This window comes from Nanorana parkeri, unplaced genomic scaffold (genome assembly GCF_000935625.1).
Source record: "Nanorana parkeri isolate BGI_ZX_2015 unplaced genomic scaffold, ASM93562v1 scaffold369, whole genome shotgun sequence".
NCBI lineage: Eukaryota > Metazoa > Chordata > Amphibia > Anura > Dicroglossidae > Nanorana > Nanorana parkeri.
The window spans coordinates 201,590-220,036 of NW_017306637.1; the positions used below are offsets into that span (position 1 = coordinate 201,590).

The window sequence follows — 18,447 nt, forward strand, 5'->3', positions numbered from 1 at the left end:
TTTGTCTATCACAGTCTTCATCCATCAATGATTGTCAGTCTGTGTCTGTCCATCAAGGTCTTCATCGATCAATGTCTGTTAGTCTGTGTCTGTCCATCACTGTCTTTATCCATCAATATCTGTCAGTCTTTGCATGTCACAGTATAGTTTGCCTATCACAGTATGTGTCACCAGTGTTAATCAGCTTTTGTATGTAAGTCTCTGTAAACGCTAGTTTTTGTGTATTATAGGTAATAGTTCAGATTATGAAGAGCATTAGGATTCACAGAGCAATTAAATGTCTGTCCATCAAGGTCTTCATCCATCAATGTCTGTTAATCTGTGTCTGTCCATCAAGGTCTTCACCCATCAATGTCTGTTAGTCTGTGTCTGTCCATAAAGGTCTTCACCCATCAATGTCTTTTAGTCTGTGTCTGTCCATCAAGGTCTTTATCCATCAATATCTGTCAGTCTTTGCATGTCACAGTATAGTTTGCCTATCACTGTATGTGTCACCAGTGTTAATCAGCTTTTGTATGTAAGTCTCTGTAAATGCTAGTTTTTGTGTATTATAGGTAATAGTTCAGATTATTAAGAGCATTAGGATTCACAGAGCAATTAAGTGACCTTAATAAATGCACTTTGCCTACTGCTTCATGCATTTATATTGCCGCCAAACTCCCCCCGTGAATCCTAATATCCTTATAACAGAACATTATTCCACAAATAATGAAGACTCATTTTTCTACTGCTAACCAGTCTCATCATGTCCTGTGTCTGTCACGGTAACAAAATCCCCACTGTCAGGTATAACAATGGTATGTCTCAGTACTAATTTACAGTGCCGGCAATTTCTGAGTTATTGTGCATGTTGACAGATTTGACAGAAATTACTAATAAGTAGTTGCTGTAGGTAAATCCTCTGGCTGTACTATTATGAAATATGTGTCCCATTCAGCATCTAAAAAGCATGCATGTTTGGTATAATAGTACTGTGCTAGAACAGAGCTGAGCGTAGACCTAATGTGGGACTGCGGGGCAGTGAAAATAAATTATATTTTATTATTATCAAACACATCAGAAAATATAATTTAAGTCCTACAACTTGGAAATGTGACACTAAATCCACGAGGACTCTATGTTCAGAAATGTTACCGACAGGCATTTATAGTGTATGTCTAGTCAAAAAAAATATTTATAACATTTCTACAATACATGCACATGTTCTAATGTTTTATCCCTTTAAAAATTCTACAAGTGTAGAAAAAAACTTGTTGATCTGTGAAAATACTCTTCCTGTTTGAGATGACAACACAGTGCTGAACGAAATCGCCAAGCAGTGTTGTCGGCCCTGTCAGTTCTCTCCTGCTGATCTGCCAAAGACCTCTCCCTCTTTGCTTCCCCACAACACAAGCAGGGAGGTGTTCTGAAGTCCAGCATAGTAGAGCCGGGCTGACAACACTGGTTAGGATTTCAGTGCAGTAGAGGTAGTCCACTGGGTGAGAAAGTATAGATTGAAAACAGAGGTGAAACCTCCTTTAACTGCATCTACACTTCATCTATATTACAATTTCCTGTTATCTATATTTAGTCTTATTGTTTAACTCATTTTATACTTCGCTGCAATCACGGGATATTGTTTGCAATGCATTTAAATAATCTTTTACGCCTATCAGGTGCTGCCAATTTAAAGTAATTACTTGGGATGATGACAAAGAATACGCATGTAAATAAGATGACATATAATTACAATTTATATTGCGTTGGATGCCTTGCCTTCACTCAAGAAACTACTTGTGCAGCACAAATAGGGGAATTGTCATAAAGGGCCAATATATAAAATCACAGAATGAAAAAGGTATGTGATCTCCATAACAACCAATTAGATTCTAGTAGTTCTTTTATTCTAAAGGTTGTTAGAAAATATTATTTGGACAGCTGGAATTTGCTGTATGGGGATTTAAAGAGGCTAACATCAATTCATATTCAGGTAATTATAATAGTTGCATGTAAGAAAACATATAATAAAGCAAAGGGTTAAAAAACATCCTTTAAACTTAATTACCTGGGTGATAAGATTTTATTTTGCTCCCAATGTATGTAGCCTAGCTAACATTTACAAAGAGGTGACTGACATTAGATAATGGTCATTAGAAAACCATCCATTTACCCCATAGACTTCTATGGAGCTGTCTCCCTTCTTCTCTGGCCTTGGGACACCGTGCCATAGAAGTCTATAGGGCTGTAATGTGCAGTCGTGGGCCAGGACAGTGAGACTCGTGGCATCAGTTAGAGGTAGGTATGCAGCTGTGGAGGACAAGGGTAAGCTAGGTACAGGTCAGGGTAAAAGGGCAAAATGGAATAAGTGCACTTATCTTTAATGAAGAATTCCATTAGTATCCATCATACTGAAACATTGCATTGATCAGCAGAAACTATACAAACAAACAGCTTTTTATCTTTACATTCAGAAAGGTAGAGTACATGATAAATGGTGATTCAGCTTAAAGGAGAACTATGGGGTTAGAGCTTTCCCCATAGTTCTCCTTAGGGTAACAGGAGGACACAAACTATCGTCCTCCCGTCACCCTAAGCTCAGTATAAGCTACAGCTTGCGGTATACTGAGACGCCGCAGCTGAAGCGGATCCCAACAATTATGTCTGGAAACGCCCAGCTGCGTGAGTGACAGCTGGCTCTGCCTATCTAGAATCCAGTTCCTCCCCTGTCACGGCAGAGAGCCGTGATAGGATCAAGAAGTGAGCGAACGCCGGTATGTGTGATCACTTCCCGATCTACTGAGCCGACCTGTGATAGTTTCATTGTCACAGGTCGGCTAGAACTATGAGGATGAGTGAAAAGCACTCACCTCATAGTTCTCCTTTAAGAGAGTTTTCATCTAACCTTATTGTCATGAGGTCACTTGTTAAAATCCTTTACATAAGATACACTTCCCATTTTTGGAAGACTGCACCTAAATCAGAAGTATCAGATGAACATATTCTAAAGTAGTGGTTCTCAACCTGTGTAACTTTAGGACCCACATTTGTCCTTGGTCATTAAGTCGCGACCCAAATCCCACTGCGGTATTGCGGTACCGCGCATTCTAGGCGATTGAACTGTGGGTGGGAGGTGCGTTTGGGGTACCATTCAAATGAATGGCAACGCAACATACCTCCCACACCAGAACGCATAGTAGGTGTGATTGCATGGTACAGTGCGTTATTCTGGTCCAGGCACCTCTACAGGACACATGAGGGAGCTGTAAGCAGTGCACGTATGGATGGAGCTCCCTCATTGCCATAGCCCCATCCTATCCCGCCTCAAGCTGAAACTCGATGCTGGGCAGCATATTCTGAATGGCTGCTTGGTGCGAGAACTGACAGTGCTGCACTAGAGGGAGGCTGAGGAGCCTCTCACCTAGAAAAATGAAAGGCATGCAGCGACCCACTTTTGGGTCACAACCCACCAGTTGAGAACCAAGGTTCTAAAGGGGCAGCACATAGCTAAATAGTTATCCCTATGGCCTGACAGTTCCGGAGCCAAGGCATTTTAACCCATTCTCTATTCTGTTCAAAACGCGAAAGAAAAGGTTTTGCTTTAGATATACTTTAAGGGACACCTTCTATAAGGTGTGTGTATGTTCTCATATTTCTCTGGGTGCTCTGGTTATCTTGCACAATCCGAAATCTTACTGATACTTTAACTGACATCTCTTCTGTAGCGTGAATGTTTGTATCACTAAGGTGGGGACATTGAACTGTGGGGCAGAACCCCATGTGAGTTGTACAATGCATAATACTTTGATGCTAAATAAATTAATATAATTAATTAAAAAATTCAATGTGCACTGATAGCAGAAAAGCTTTATGTCCTAACATGGTTTGTTGTTTTGTCAATGCAACACATATGAGGTATAATATTTCATATATCTTCATATCAAATCAACATAAAGAAAGTTTTACAGACTAGCAAATCATGACAAAATCTATAAGAGCTCACATGCTTTCCATATAAAAAAAACTCCTTGCCAAAATAAATAACTGCTACACTATACCAAGCCACAAATACAGATGTCTTTCTACATTTTCAGTCTTACAATGTAACATGACCTTACCTGAATAACTTCATCGTAGCCACCTATGAGTTTCTCCTTCACAAAAATGTTGGGCAAAGCTGTTTCCATGGTATATTCATAAAGTTCTTCTTCAAGTATCAGTCCAGGATCTGTGAAAAATTGATAGGTGAGCTCTACGTTTATAAGCTGTCTGGATGAGCCAAACAGGGAGGGACATGAAACTTTCACAATCTTTTCTATCACTTCCTTCCTTACACCTGTGATTATTCCTCACCAAATGTGTCATCAATGATGACTTGCAAATCTCACAAGATCCAGGGAAGAGAGAGCGACTTTAGAAGAACTTGGCTGGGTATAAGAATATAGAATATAGAAGGTATATCGGAAGATAACGTCTTGAATTTATTCTCTAATATCTGTGTATTTATTACAAAAATGTTCTTCCATTCACTAAAAGTTGAAATATCCCCACCTGAGCTAATGCTCACTGCTTATTCGTTTTATATCAGACTTACAACAAAGCTGTTTAAAGTTTAAAGATCCTGTAGTCCTAAACTGTGTAGTCCAAACTTTTCCTCATGTATCATTAATCAGTTGTGTTTCCTCATGTATCACTAATCAGTGGTGTTTTCTAAAGTCCCAATTAGAGTAGATTTAACAAACATTTTTTTTACACATAGTTCTTTAAAAAGAACTGAAAAACAGTCTATGAGGAATTTACTAGTGGTCTGGTTGTCAGCCTATATATAGAATCAAAATGTAGCATAAAATTAAGTATACAGGCAAAAATGGAAAAAAAAAAGCTTTGAGGGGGTAGCTGAATAGTACTAACAATACTATGCTATTCAAAAAGCCTCTTTTTTGGTCCCCATAGTGGTAAACTCACAGGTTAGCATATCATATTTTCCTAGAGAAATCTTGATTCCCAGCAGAAATTAACTCTACACAATGGAAACACAGTTAGGGCTTTTATACCTCTTCCCCGACACCAGCTGTGCCACCTTCTGTCTACCTCAACTGACCAGCTAAACTTAGTATCACCCTTATAACATCAGACATCTTTGCCACACTTAAAGATGCAGATTGCCTGTAAGTACACATATGTTTGCTTGTGACTCTTGAATTGATGACTACAAGAGAGGGGCAAACTGTAATCTAGTAGCATTGTTTTAAATATATGGCCCCAGTGCTGTTAAACGTAATGTACTCAATAAGCAGTTCCATCAGCAAAAATTTACAAACTGTACATAGATAGCAATAATGAAGATTGCTTTGGCAGTGCATCTGTGTGAGTTAGTGTTTACTGACCTTAGCATTTTAGCCTCTGTCTTTTTCTGTGCCCGGGCTGGGCCATTCTGTTTTTAATATTCTGAATTGTTCCTGACTTGTATTGACTTTACTTCTGATCCTGACAATATGTATGTGAATCCTATTACTTCAGCTTGTAACTCTATCTGTTCCTGTCTATCAGCCGTGTACTGGTATTCTGTCTGCCTATCTGCGGTTATTCAGCTAGGCACTCCAATGGGCTACATACTGGGAGCTGTCCATTCGTATCTTAAACAGCTCTGACAAGCACTAGTCATTCTAGACCACAGTCTATGTTGCATTGCATGCCTTGGGATGGGGGTGTGGAACATCAGTCCGCACCGGGGTACCACCACTTACTAATATGCAGAGTGGCAAAAGTGCACAAAGAAAAGTGTCAGGCAGAGTGATGTCCACCTGATAGTTGAACTATAGTCCTTGCTTGACTGGGAAAGAGAGAGAATGGGGCAGGAATGTTTGTACAGGTATGTAAACACTGGACAATAATGCTGGGGAGGGGGTTATTATTGTTACAGCCAGCCACTGACCACCAATGCTGGGGAGGGGGGGTTTACTCTTACAGCCTGCTACTAACCACCAATGCTGGGAGGGGTTATTGTTCCAGGCAGTCACTAACTACCAATGCACCAATGTTGGGGGGTTATTTTCACAGTCAGCCACTGACCACCAATGCTTGGGGGAAGGATCATTTTTTACAGCCAGCAACTGACCACCAATGCTCAGGAGGAGTTATTTTTAAAGCCAGATATGAAACACCAGTGCTGGGGGAGGGTTTATTATACAGCCAGTAATTGGCGACCAGTGCTGGGTGAGGTGGTTATTTTTGCAGCCAAACACAATGCTGTGAGATTATTGTGGCTACTCACACCAATGCTGGGGGTTATTATCACTACCAATTACACCAATGCAGGGTGTTACTACTACTGCCATTGACACCAATGCTGGGGCTCATGTTACTCCTACACTACAAGCCATAGACCGTGAAGTGACACTTACTTTTTTTTTTGCATCTTGATACCTTTAAGCATCTCTGAGCTCCTGCACTTCTGGTGGATTGATATACTAGGTTCAGTATCTCTCCATAAAGTTGCAAACGTACTTACAGCAGCTGCTATCTGCCCTCCACCAGCTAATTCTACTCCCACCCCACCTTGGGTGCTATATTCTTGGTGCTATGCTATGTTCCGAGGAACAAGGGCAATAATGCATGGCCTGTATCATTACAATTTGAGAAGAGGGAACAGGCTGAAAAAGAGATTGGAGGCCAGAAATTAAGGGGGAGGGGCATTTATAGAACCTAGATTGATTTAAAAATCAAGTACTCTATAAAAATCTGCATTTTTTTCTTATTAGTTGCGAAATTGCAGAAAAAAGAAAATTGTGCTTTATAAAGAATTGTTAATTCAGAAAAACAGCACAGCATGGAAATAAACCATTTTCAACATGTTCATATTGTATAAATTGTGTAGCAGCTTAGTCCTTGTGATTTGTTGGTTGGTAGTTTGATTACGAGAAACCTTCTTCTCTGGAGAGGAACATATATTTTCCATCTTCCAGTTTTTATGCCTCTGCTCAGAGTGACACTTGGGTCTCCTTGGATAGAACAATAGACTGGCTCCATTATGGTATTTTGATTTTAATATTAGTTTTTGCTTGTTTAGATATAATGTAGTCCATGGATATTTGTTATGGGTGGAGATTTGTAATACCAACTGGTTAATCATGCGCACAAATGTAAAAGAGATATAATTAGCCTTTAGTAAAATGTACTGGTAGTAGAACTAGCTTGCTGTATATAAATGCGCTGAATGACAAAGCAGAAATGACAGCTTATATAAATTTGTTAATCCCTTAGAATGACAAAGCAGAAATTACAGGTTATATAAATTTGTTAATCCCTTAGACATGCTTTCAGTATTTACTTCCTCAACTTAGACTTTTGCACATTTCTGTAGTGTTACAACCTAGGAATAAAATGAATGTAATGGAAAATAATGTCATTTACCTACAGAAAATAGTCTGTAATGTTAAAATAAAATCTGCTTAGTAAATAAAGTTCTACAAATGCTGATTAAATCACTTACAATGGATGCTGTTCCTTGATGTTTGAAATGTTTAGTTTCCTTTAGAATCAGCTGGTCCCCAGAGCACTGGCCCTGATATCTTAATTTAGGGTGGCTCCTTTCCATTGTAGGGACCTATGGAGTCAGCCTTGTGTGCTTGCAAGCTGTGTGTGTCTCCACAAACACAAAGGCACGGGAGAGCAAGTCCTGCTCTCATCTCCTCCCTCCTTCCCTTCTCTAAGTTAGCTGTAGACTGTGCTGTCCCTTGTGATCTCGTACTGGACAGGAAGTTCAGGGAAGCTGAGCTGAGAGACTTGGAGCTAGCTGTTTGGGAAACATGATGACTGTAAGTGCTTGGGCAAAAAAATTAAAGAAGTACTTTGCAGTACACATGACTGACTTCAGAAGTCACATCATTGAGTGAATGGAGTCCGCCAGAGTGCTATTAGTGACACACAATCTAAAATTTTATTTTGTACACCTACAGAAGCAGCAGCATTAAAGCCAAGGAGTTATCCAAACAAAAACTGGATAAAGTTCTAAAAAGTACACGTTATGGTTGAGGTATAACAAAAAAATCACAAACTTCAGACAAACAACTAAATATGAAGTCCATCCAGTCCTGACATTACAAAGCCTTGTCAGACAGCATAGACAGTCTGGTGACCTCACTTTTCTCTACTGCATTTAAGACTTGCATCTAGGACCCCTCCACACCCCCAGCCGGGACAGTGAAGGAGCAACAGTGGGCTGATTAGCTCATCTCTCTGCTCTGTCTTCCTGTCAGCATATTTACTTTCATTCTATTTGCATGTAACACACCTGATTGACCCATAGAGCTGCATATTGCTCTCCCAGACTGCTTTTCCTTTACAGGAGAATACAAGAGACTGACACCAATAAAATGTAGGTACTTACACTGGTTTCATTTCAATGATATTAAACTCTAATTTTCTTCAATACCTTCAGCTGCTGAGGTCAAGAGTTACATTATATGTTACTTTTTCCTGTTTCAGATGTTACCTTTCTGCTACTTTCACCCGAGTTCCTGATTGCTGGCCCCACTTGCTGTACTCCGTTCTTCACTGCGGGTCTGGTCTTGGTAAGTATTTTATTGCCCGATTTACAGTACACTGTTCAGTACTGTACATCTGCAACACTATACAGTACTGTACTGTATACAGTATACTAATGCAGTACGGTAATGTATACAGTTCCTCGCTCAACGACCAATTCGTTTAACGACCTGGTCGTAGGAACCAAACTCCGTCGTTAAGTGAGGAATACCTGTATAGTGTGGCTCCTTGTCTTGCAGGATCCTATGGAGTCCTGCTGTAGCCACCCTTTTGTGCACATTTGCGGGAGAAGACTACAGGGTAATGTGAGGATGCAGCTGGACCAACACACACACAGGCATCCTCAGAGGTCAACACACGCAAGACATGCCTCTGCTCCTCCTCCAAGGGATGTGATTGACAGTGGCTCCAGAGTCAGCCTCGGGAGCTGCTTTCAATTACTGCCCTTGACGAGGAGCAGAAGTGGGTCTTGCATGCCTTGTCCTCTGTATTGGTGCAGGCAGCATCCTTACATTGGCCAATTGCGGTATGTATGCGCACTGGCACTATGAATGATGGGACATGGAGGCCTGAGGAATGTGATCATATGACTAGAAATGACATTATAAGTGACTGGAAGTTCAGGGAAGAGGTGTACAGAAAGACAGAGGACAAAAATATAAATGCTTCTGGACTTTGTTGAAAGAAACTATAGCAACATGTTGGTGATATTAAAGGCTTTTGTACTACTTTAATTACATTTAAGATATTTAATGAATATACAACTGGATTAATTGATGTTTTTTTTCATGTATGCCTGGAGTTTAGCTTTCCAAATTCCTAATGCACCATTACATTTTTATTGCTAAATGGAAAGTGTATGACACAACCATACGTAGTGAGATCTGCTCACCAAAACTCAGTCATCTGGTCAGGAAGATATTAGTCAGAGAAGCTACCAAAAAGCCAATAGTTACGCTGAAGGAATGAAGATCCAAAGCTAGGAGAACCAGTCTCTGAGGTGTTCCACTAAGCCAAGCTTTATGTAAGAGTGCTGTATTGGATTCCAGGGTGTTTGGGGATAAATAGCAAATAAATATATACTTACCGACCAGTTTATTAGGTACACCTGTTCAATTGCTCGGTAACACAAATTGCTAATCAGCCAATCACATGGCAGCAACTCAATGCATTTAGGCATCTAGACTTGGTAAAGACGACTTGCTGAAGTTCAAACCGAGCATCAGAATGGGGAAGAAAGGTGATTTACGTGACTTTGAACGTGGCATGGATTGTTGGTGCCAGACGGGCTGGCCTGAGTATTTCAGAAACTGCTGATCTACTGGGATTTTCACACACAACCATCTCTCGGGTTTACAGAGAATGGTCCGAAAAAGAGAAAATATCCAGTGAGCAGCAGTTGTGTGGACGGAAATGCCTTGTTGATGTCAGAGGAGAATGAGGAGACTGGTTCGAGATGATAGAAAGGCAACAGTAACTCAAATAACCACTTGTTACAACCAAGGTATGCAGAATACCATCTCTGAGCGCACAACACCAGACTGCTCTTGTCTGCTCACATACAGACTACTTGCTTTAATAAGACACAAGGATCTGTTCGGATGACAGAGATTACCTCTGTCCCTTCACAATTTCCAACTCCCAGACATCAGTCTGGCTCAGCAACCGGTCTGTGTGTAGGCGGGGTTCACTCTTGGGGTGTTTTGTGTGTGTGTTCCCTTTGGGTTGGCTGGCTAACCCCGTGCATGCAACTTGAAACCAGACACCCCACGGTCAGGGGCCACGGCCTTGGCCTCGTGCAAACACTCCCTCACGTGTAGTACTGCGTACACAGGGCCTCATGGCTTCAACCGCCTCTGCGGCCTTTGGCGCTTCCTCCCCCTTAGGGAGAAAGGCCACCATGAACGGCACCCTGTGTCAGGCATTGCCCCATTGCGCACCTACCCTCCTCAGATGGTTACAGCCACGATACAGTCCAACATCACACTCCGGTTGAACCCCACCTTTTTAAAGGTTGGAGGGAGAAGAACCAGTCCACACAGATAGTCTTTTTGTTGATTTTACTTGAAGGTAGAGCAGAACAAAGTATACGTTTCAGCCATCCCCGGGTGGGATGACGGCACAATTCTTGTTACTTGCATGGTAATACACTTTAGAGAGAGAGAGGTACATCAGCCCAGGTGCAGCCCAGAGACACGACTTACTTCGGCCATAGGCCCACTGGCGAATATCGTCAGTCTTCTAGCGCTTCACTATTCTCCGGAATCCCATCCATTGTCAGTCCTAGCACGGTGGGTTTCCCCCTGTGGGGAAACTAGGGAATCTTTGTAGCTCTACATAGTCCTAGGCCTGGTCCTGTCCTTCCCATGGACCAGCCTATAGTCCAGAAACAGTCTCTCTCCAGAGACTCTGCAGACAGTCTTAGACTTCTCCTGTACACCCCTGAACAACCCTCCTTCCCCTCTCGGGCGCCCCCTATAAATCAACTTCTCCTGGGACACAGAGTTTTCCCAGGCCAGAGCTGCATCTATCTCCAGGGCCCCATGGGGGCATCTAGTGGCCGTTGGCCATACTGCACCTACCTACATGTGTAGGCCAGACAGGCCTAGACACACACTCTCCATGTGTCTTGCAGCGGAGATATGTCAAAACATCAGCTTTTTTTTATAACTGTTTCGACGGAACTCAGTCCATCTTTACCTAAGATATAAATACAGGCATATTTTTTTTCTTATCCAACCATTTTTATTGAAAATTTTAATATAATTGGCAAACAGTGTAAGATCGTGGCATATTGAACAGTATACTATATAAAACATATTTTTATACTAAAAACCTCTTTCAGTAAAAAGAAAACTATAAAACAGATTAGTCAGTAATTCAGTCACTTCTGTTTACCTAAACTATGGCATATGTGCCTTTTTTAGGACTATATTGTGAGATTTGTTCTCTATATCTGTGTTTCAGTTTCAGAGGCTTTCATTAGCCAATACTTTATAATATGTATCTGTGATTTTCTGTATCTCATGATGTGGGTGGTCCCATGAAGTAAATACTGGTGCAATAGGGTCTTGATTGCTTTCTCTACCACCTGCTTTTTGTAAAGCCATGAATCAACAGGAGAGAAAAAATGGTAGGAGTAAAAAAGAACACTAACCCTTGAGTATATAATACTAAATATAAATAGTATAGCCATACTAATGATAAATATAATTTACTACACATCACGGCAAATATAATTTTCAGTTTTCTGTGAAGACATCTTTAGCCCAGTTCTGATAAAGATTATACAAGTACTAATATCTTTTCAATACCTGAATTCTTTTAGGTTATAAAAGGACAGGACAGCCTCAAACATGATTTTATGCTGCAAAGATCTACCCTGCAGGCTAACAAGCTTATGCCTCACCTGTTTTGTCTATCTCCACTGCCAAATATGGAACATCCAGTTCATCCAAGAGGCTCTTAACCTAAGAAGAAAAATGTTTTTCAAAGTATGAATTTCACAGATTTTCAATATTTAAAATATTCATTTAATAATAATTCTGTAGTCCACATACTAGCCACAGTCTGCACTTACTGCTTTGCAGGGCAACAGGATTGTTCTGCTTTGCTGCTTCTTTTTACAATGAAAACAGATGTAGACAGAAAATCGTATTCTGAATATACAGGGTTATTCACAAAAGGGTGAAGGGTTTGGAGAAGGCAGGAGAAGGGAACAATCTAGACCAATATAGCTGAACTGGAAAATGAGCTGAATTGGAGAGTTTCTCCAAATCAGCTATGTTGTCCTAGATTGTTCACTTCTCCTGCCTTCTCCAAGCTCTTCACCTTTTTGTGAATAACCCTGTTAGTGTTTACGGTGGCACAAGGGTCTGTCATGACTCAAAGACAAATACAAACTATGATCAGAAAGCTATAGAGATACAATACTGTCACCTTGTCAAAATGGTCACAACACCTTCCCCTTCCTAGTTTCTGGCTCAAAGACAGTGAAGACCCCATCAAACATTAATATATATATTTAGGCCCATTGACCCAACACTGTAAGGAATCTTCATTTAGTGACAACTTTTTTGGATTATCAGGAACTTTTGAAGGAAAAGCTGACTTCCACATGCCAGAACAGAAGGATTGTTTAAAGGGACCGAGCTGGCCAAGTAAGATTACGAGTATTTTCTATTACAATATGCAAGTATAGCCAAGATTTGCCCACAAAACCAAACCAGAAATATTCATAAAATGTCTCATGTAAACTTCCATGAAACAAAGTTGAATATTATCATCTCACCATCTGCTGGTAAGTTTCTTTAAACAGCTTACAATTTCTGCTTATAAAATTAAAAACAGGTTTCTACTCAATCTTAATTTAATATTGAAGCTGATAAGAATGCTGAAGTTGTTAATGCAGAATTAATGTTCAGTTTTACAGCACATTACTGCTTCTGTAATGTTTTTTATTCACTTTAAGCAGAGTATTGATTTTAATAAGATGTGTAGCAAGAATCGACTTGCTAATTAAAAGTGCCAGGCAAAGCTAGGGGCACAGTGTTTATCTAAGGAGAAAATTCAGCAGTTATTATGAACAATGTTTTGCCCATGACTAAACTTGAAAAATGCAAGGTGGTTGTGTTAAAACTCGTTCACACAGGACATGCATCATCATGTACATTGTGTTGCATTGTGGTTTGGAAAGACTTGATTCAAATTTGCTGGGATTGAAAACGTTCAAATGGAATGGAGGGGAAATCTTTTTGCTCCAGTGACAACTGTCCAGAGGCGTATCTATAATAAATTGTTCCCAGCTCCTGGCAACCAGTGACAAAAATGTCAGCTAGGAGCTGGGTAAGACACTGGTCAGAGCGTCCCGGGTTGCTAAAAGCTAGATGGGGAGAGGTGTAAGGGCCATACATATCTCCCCGTCCAGCTCCTAGCAACCTGGGATCCTGGTCAGCTCCCCGCCCAGCTCCTAGCAACCTGGGACTCTGGACGTCTCCCCACCCACAAACTAGGATGATTTGCCTGGTGTCCTACCACGCTCCTGGCAACCAGCGATGTCACTGGTTGCAAAGACAGAACAATGAACATAGATGCATTGTGGAATCATAGCGAGAGATCTGTAAATGGTGGAAAGAGCTGAGGGGGAGGGGACAGTGGTGCAACTTTTCACAGCAGCTCTAACAGCGTCACTGAGCGTAAAATCTGCCAGCTCTGGGAGAAGCAGTGAGAGGACCATTTTTACAAGAAGAAGCAGCTAAAGCTATAGGGACACACACAAATACACATATCTATTGCATCAGGTGCACAATCCTCAAAAAATATTTGACTAAACTTCAGGTTTAAAGCTAAACCAAGGATGATATAAAAGACACAAATAAATCAAATATTAAATGTGTTTTAAATAGCAGTGTAAGTAACTGTATTTGACTTGCTATCAGCCTCTTGCTTTTCCTGCACAGCAGAGTTTAGATTGGGATAGGTATAAGCAGCCCAAGGAGCCAATCAGTTGTGCTGCAGTTCTCATCTGTTAACAATAAACATGCTGACAGGAGGGGGGAGCAAAGTGCCAGAGACAAGCTTATCAGACTGCTGCTCCTTCTTTTACTCCCCAGTCATAGACTGGGGGCGGACAAGACCTGTAATTGCTATTTAAAGTGATATTAAACTCAAAATGTTTTTAAGTTATTTCAAATGCTGATGAAATCACTTAACCACTTCAAGACCAGGTGTTTAGACCCCCTTCCTGGCCAGGCCATTTTTCAGTATTCAGCGCTGCGGGAATTTGATTGACGTTTATTCCATCATGCAACGCTGTACTGAAATGAACTTTTTACAATTTTTTGAGGACAGATAGAGCTTTCTTTTGGTGGTATTGAATCACCACTGGGGTTTTTATTTTTTACTATATTAAGGAAAAATTATTGAAAGTTTTGGGGAAAAAAAGTTTTGCCCCCCATTATATTAGTAAACAATGATTATTACCCATATTTTTGGTAAAATATAAAAGACGGGGTCACGTCGGGTAAATAGACACCAAACATGTCATGCTTTAAAATTGAGCGCACCCGCCAAATCGCAAAAAACTACCATACCCAAAATTGGCCATAGGCGACGCTTTAAAAGCTTTTACAGCTCATCAGTTTAGTGTTATCAGTGATTGATGGCCCTAGAACTATTGCTCTCATTCCGACGTTCGCGACGATATGTAACATGTGCGGCGTAATGGGCAAAATCGTTGTTTTCGCACGTATGCACACCCAACGCCTGTTTGCTTGCGTGTATGTATGGGGGGGACTTTTTAAAAAAATAAAAAATAAATAATTCTTTTTTATTTGTAACTTTACATTTTTTGGGGGGGGGAACTTAAATTCTTTTTATGATGTAATATACAGCAGTTCCGCATTCTGACAGGGGAGAGGGGATCGGGGGGAGGTCGTGTACCGACCTCCCTGTGATCCCCTGTGACAGAGGCAGTATGCTGGTCCCGGGCTTGCACCGACACAGTGGAGCCCGGGACCAGCGGGAGGGGGGGAGCCGCGAAGGGGGGGGCCGCACATCCCGGGACCTCATACAAGCGATCCGCCGACTGGCTCTATAGCCAGCAGATCGATTGTATATTAACAGGCATCACTGCCTGTTTTCAAATGTCGGCATTTCCCGCTTGGCATTTCCCGCTTCCCTGGGCGCGCGCGAGGGGGCGTGGCTGAGCGGACATCTAAAGATGCCCACTCAGATCTAGAGAGCTCCTTTTTTTTTACAACTGCTGGCCGCGAAGTGGTTAAAATGGATGCTGCTACTTGATGTTTTAGTTTCCTGTAGAATTAGCTGGCCCCCTGAGCACTGATCTTGATATCCTTTATTAGGGTGGCTCCTTTCCCTTGTAGTGTTCTATGGAGCCACCCTTGCGTGTCTCCATGATTACACAGGCACAGAAAAGCAGGACACTTTGCTTCTCCCTGCTCCCTCCTCCTCAAGGCTAGTAGATGAACAGTTGCTGGAGACTGTGCTTTGTCCCTTGTGATCTTGTACTCAACAAGTTTGGGGAAGCTGATCTGAGAGACTTGGAACCAGCTGTTCAGAAACATGATAACTGTAAGTACTTTGGCAAAAATGTAAAAAAAAAAAAAAAAAACTTTGCTGGGCAAGGTGTATTTGTTTGGTCTGGATTCATTATTGAAAAAAAAACATTGAAAGTTTAAAGTGATATTAAAGTCAAAAGGTTTTTAAAGCTATATCAAATGCTGATTAAATCACTTACAATGGATGCTGCCCCTTGATGTGTAAAAGTTTTAGCTTCCTGTAGAATCATCTGGTCCCTTGAGCACTGGTCTTGATATCCTATTTTAGGGTGGCCCCTTTACCATGTAGGGTCATATGGAGCCACCCTTTGTGTGCTTGTAAGCTGTGTGTGTCTTCACAAACACACAGACACAGCAAGGCTAGCCCATTCTTCCTGTTCCTCCCATCTCCTCCTTTCTCTTTTCTTCATTCCTGCCCCCCTTTTCTAAGCTAGTAGATGGAGACTGTGCTCTTCTTGTAATCTTGCACTGGACAGGAAGCTCAGGGAAGCAGAACTGAGAGAGTTGGAGATTTTTGGAAACATGATGACTCTATGTGCTTGTAAAAATGAAAAACAATACCTTGCTGAGCAATGTATATTTGTTCGATCTATTATTATTGAAAAAAGTTTGTGTGTAAATATCAGAACAGGATGGACAGAAAGACAAATTCTTTGACAGGTACAGCTCCCTTATAGGTGATCTGTATATTTAGCTGTTTGCCCAGAGTTCAACTTTAAGGCCTTGTTCACACCAAATGCAGACCAGATCCGGTCAGGTTTCTGCACACGCAGTGTAGTGGGTTGTGCCGCGTTTTGGATGCGTTTTGGATGCGTTTAGGGCCAGTTTAACATGGACTTTCAGGCACTTGCATGCGTTTTTGATGCGTTTTAGATGCGTTTTTGATGCGTTCCAGACCAGATCCAGAGCAGGTAAAATAGGGCTTGCCGCATTTTTTTCATCCGGTCTGGATCTGGTCTGGATCCGCACGCTGCGATGTGAACTGGAGGTCAAAATACCATAGGAATACATTGGACGCAGTTTTGATCCGGTCTGCACCTGCTCTGGTCCGGATCTGCTCCGTGCTTGGTGTGAACAAGCCCTAAGAGATTAAGTAATACTGCAGTTATTTCTACTGGTGGTTGACAACCTTTGTCTTCAAAATCATCTTACAACTGATGAAAGAAAAATTATAATGCAACGGCAGTGAGATATACTGTGTAGCAGGGTGTGTTTACAGGAAGCACCTCAGGACGCACATCTTAATTCACCTTTATCTATAACCAGGTCCTTCGAGACTTTCTTCAGTATACACAAATTTACCTATCTCTGATACCTCATATTGGATCATATACCCAGTGGTGTATTCTGGTTTGGGGCTGCCATAGGCAAGGCAAAACTCAGGCCCCCCCTCCCCACTAAATTTACCCCACCCCTTCCTGTTTAATACTTTTTGCGTAACCTGTCAGTCGCAGGATACAGTGCACACGCTGTATCCAGCTTTTGTTCTGCTATAAGCGTGGCAGGAAAGCTGTGGTCTCAGGGGGGCTGTGCAAGATCTGTGGTGGGCTCTGCAGGTTCTCAGGGGGGCTTTGCAGGATCTGTGGTGTGCTTTGCAGGCTGCAGAGCCCCCTCTGGATCTTGCAAAGCCATCCACAGATCCTGAAAAGCCCCCCACAGATCCTGCAGAGACCCCCTGAGACCCTGCAGTCTGCAGGATCTGTGGTGGGCTTTGCAGGCTGCAGAGCCCCCTATGGATCCTGCAAAGCCCACAATAGATCCTGCAAAGCCCCCCACAGATCCTGAAAAGCCCCCCACAGATCCTTCAGAGACCCCCTGAGACCCTGCAGTCTGCCGGATCTCAGGGGGGCTGTGCAGGATCTGTGGTGGGCTTTGCATGCTGCAGAGCCCCCTATGGATCCTACAAAGCCCAGAACAGATCCTGCAAAGCCCCCCTGAGACCCGGCAAAACCCCCCACAGATCCTGCAGAGACCCCCCTGAGACCCTGCAGTCTGCAGGATCTGTGGTGGGCTTTGCAGGCTGCAATGCCCCCTCTGGATCTTGCAAAGCCCCCCACAGATCCTTCAGAGACCCCTTGAGACCCTGCAGTCTGCCGGATCTGTGGTGGGCTTTGCAGGCTGCAGAGCCCCCTACAGATCTTGCAAAGCCCCCCACAGATCCTGAAAAGCCCCCACAGATCCTGCAGAGACCCCCTGCAGTCTGCAGGACCTCTGGGGGGCTGTGCAGGATTTGTGGTGGGCTGTGCAGAATCTATGCTGGGCCCTCCCACCACAGTCATCCTCCTACCTGGCACTGGGAACCCAGCCTCCTCCGCTGCCTCGGCGCCCAATCGTTGTAGCTTCGCCGCCCGACTGGAACATCAGTGACCCCTCCCGCCTCCACAATCGCCGCCTCTGCCCCGCCTTCTCCATTGCAGTCTTCGGCCCCCTGCCTCCTCTGTCTTCACACTGCCTCTTCCATCTCTGCCCCATCTCCTCTGTCTCCGCCCCCTGCCGCTCCGTCCCCCGTCTCCTCCTGCTCCCCCGACCGCCGCTTCTTCCTCGTTCACATTAAGTAGCCAGGCTGCCGGTTTCTGTGCAGCCCGTCTGCCTAAATGTTTTTTGGGGCGGCATTTTACATGGACTACACTACATCCAGTGCCTATTTTCCCAATGTCTGATTTTGGAGTTTTATGAGTTTCATGGACTGAGACAATGGATTTACACCACCCAGCATGGTTATCGTTTATATCAACACAGGGCATGTGCATGATTTTTTTTCCATAAAGGCCTACATCAGGTACCCAACTGGTCCTACATGCGTTGTTTTTATAGGGAGGGGTTTTGCTAATGTTGGGGAGGGGGG

General features: G+C 42.5%; 1 protein-coding gene across 1 annotated transcript in view; it reads right to left on the bottom strand.

Moving 5' to 3' along the window:
- TXNRD1 (thioredoxin reductase 1) overlaps positions 1–18,447 on the bottom strand; it is a 61,108-nt gene that overhangs the window by 34,467 nt on the left and 8,194 nt on the right. The window contains exons 3-4 of the mRNA XM_018558927.1: positions 11,933–11,993; positions 4,095–4,204 (exon numbers count right to left, since the gene is read on the bottom strand). Coding sequence (XP_018414429.1) covers positions 4,095–4,204; positions 11,933–11,993 — 171 coding nt within the window. The remainder of the gene's footprint in view (positions 1–4,094; positions 4,205–11,932; positions 11,994–18,447) is intronic.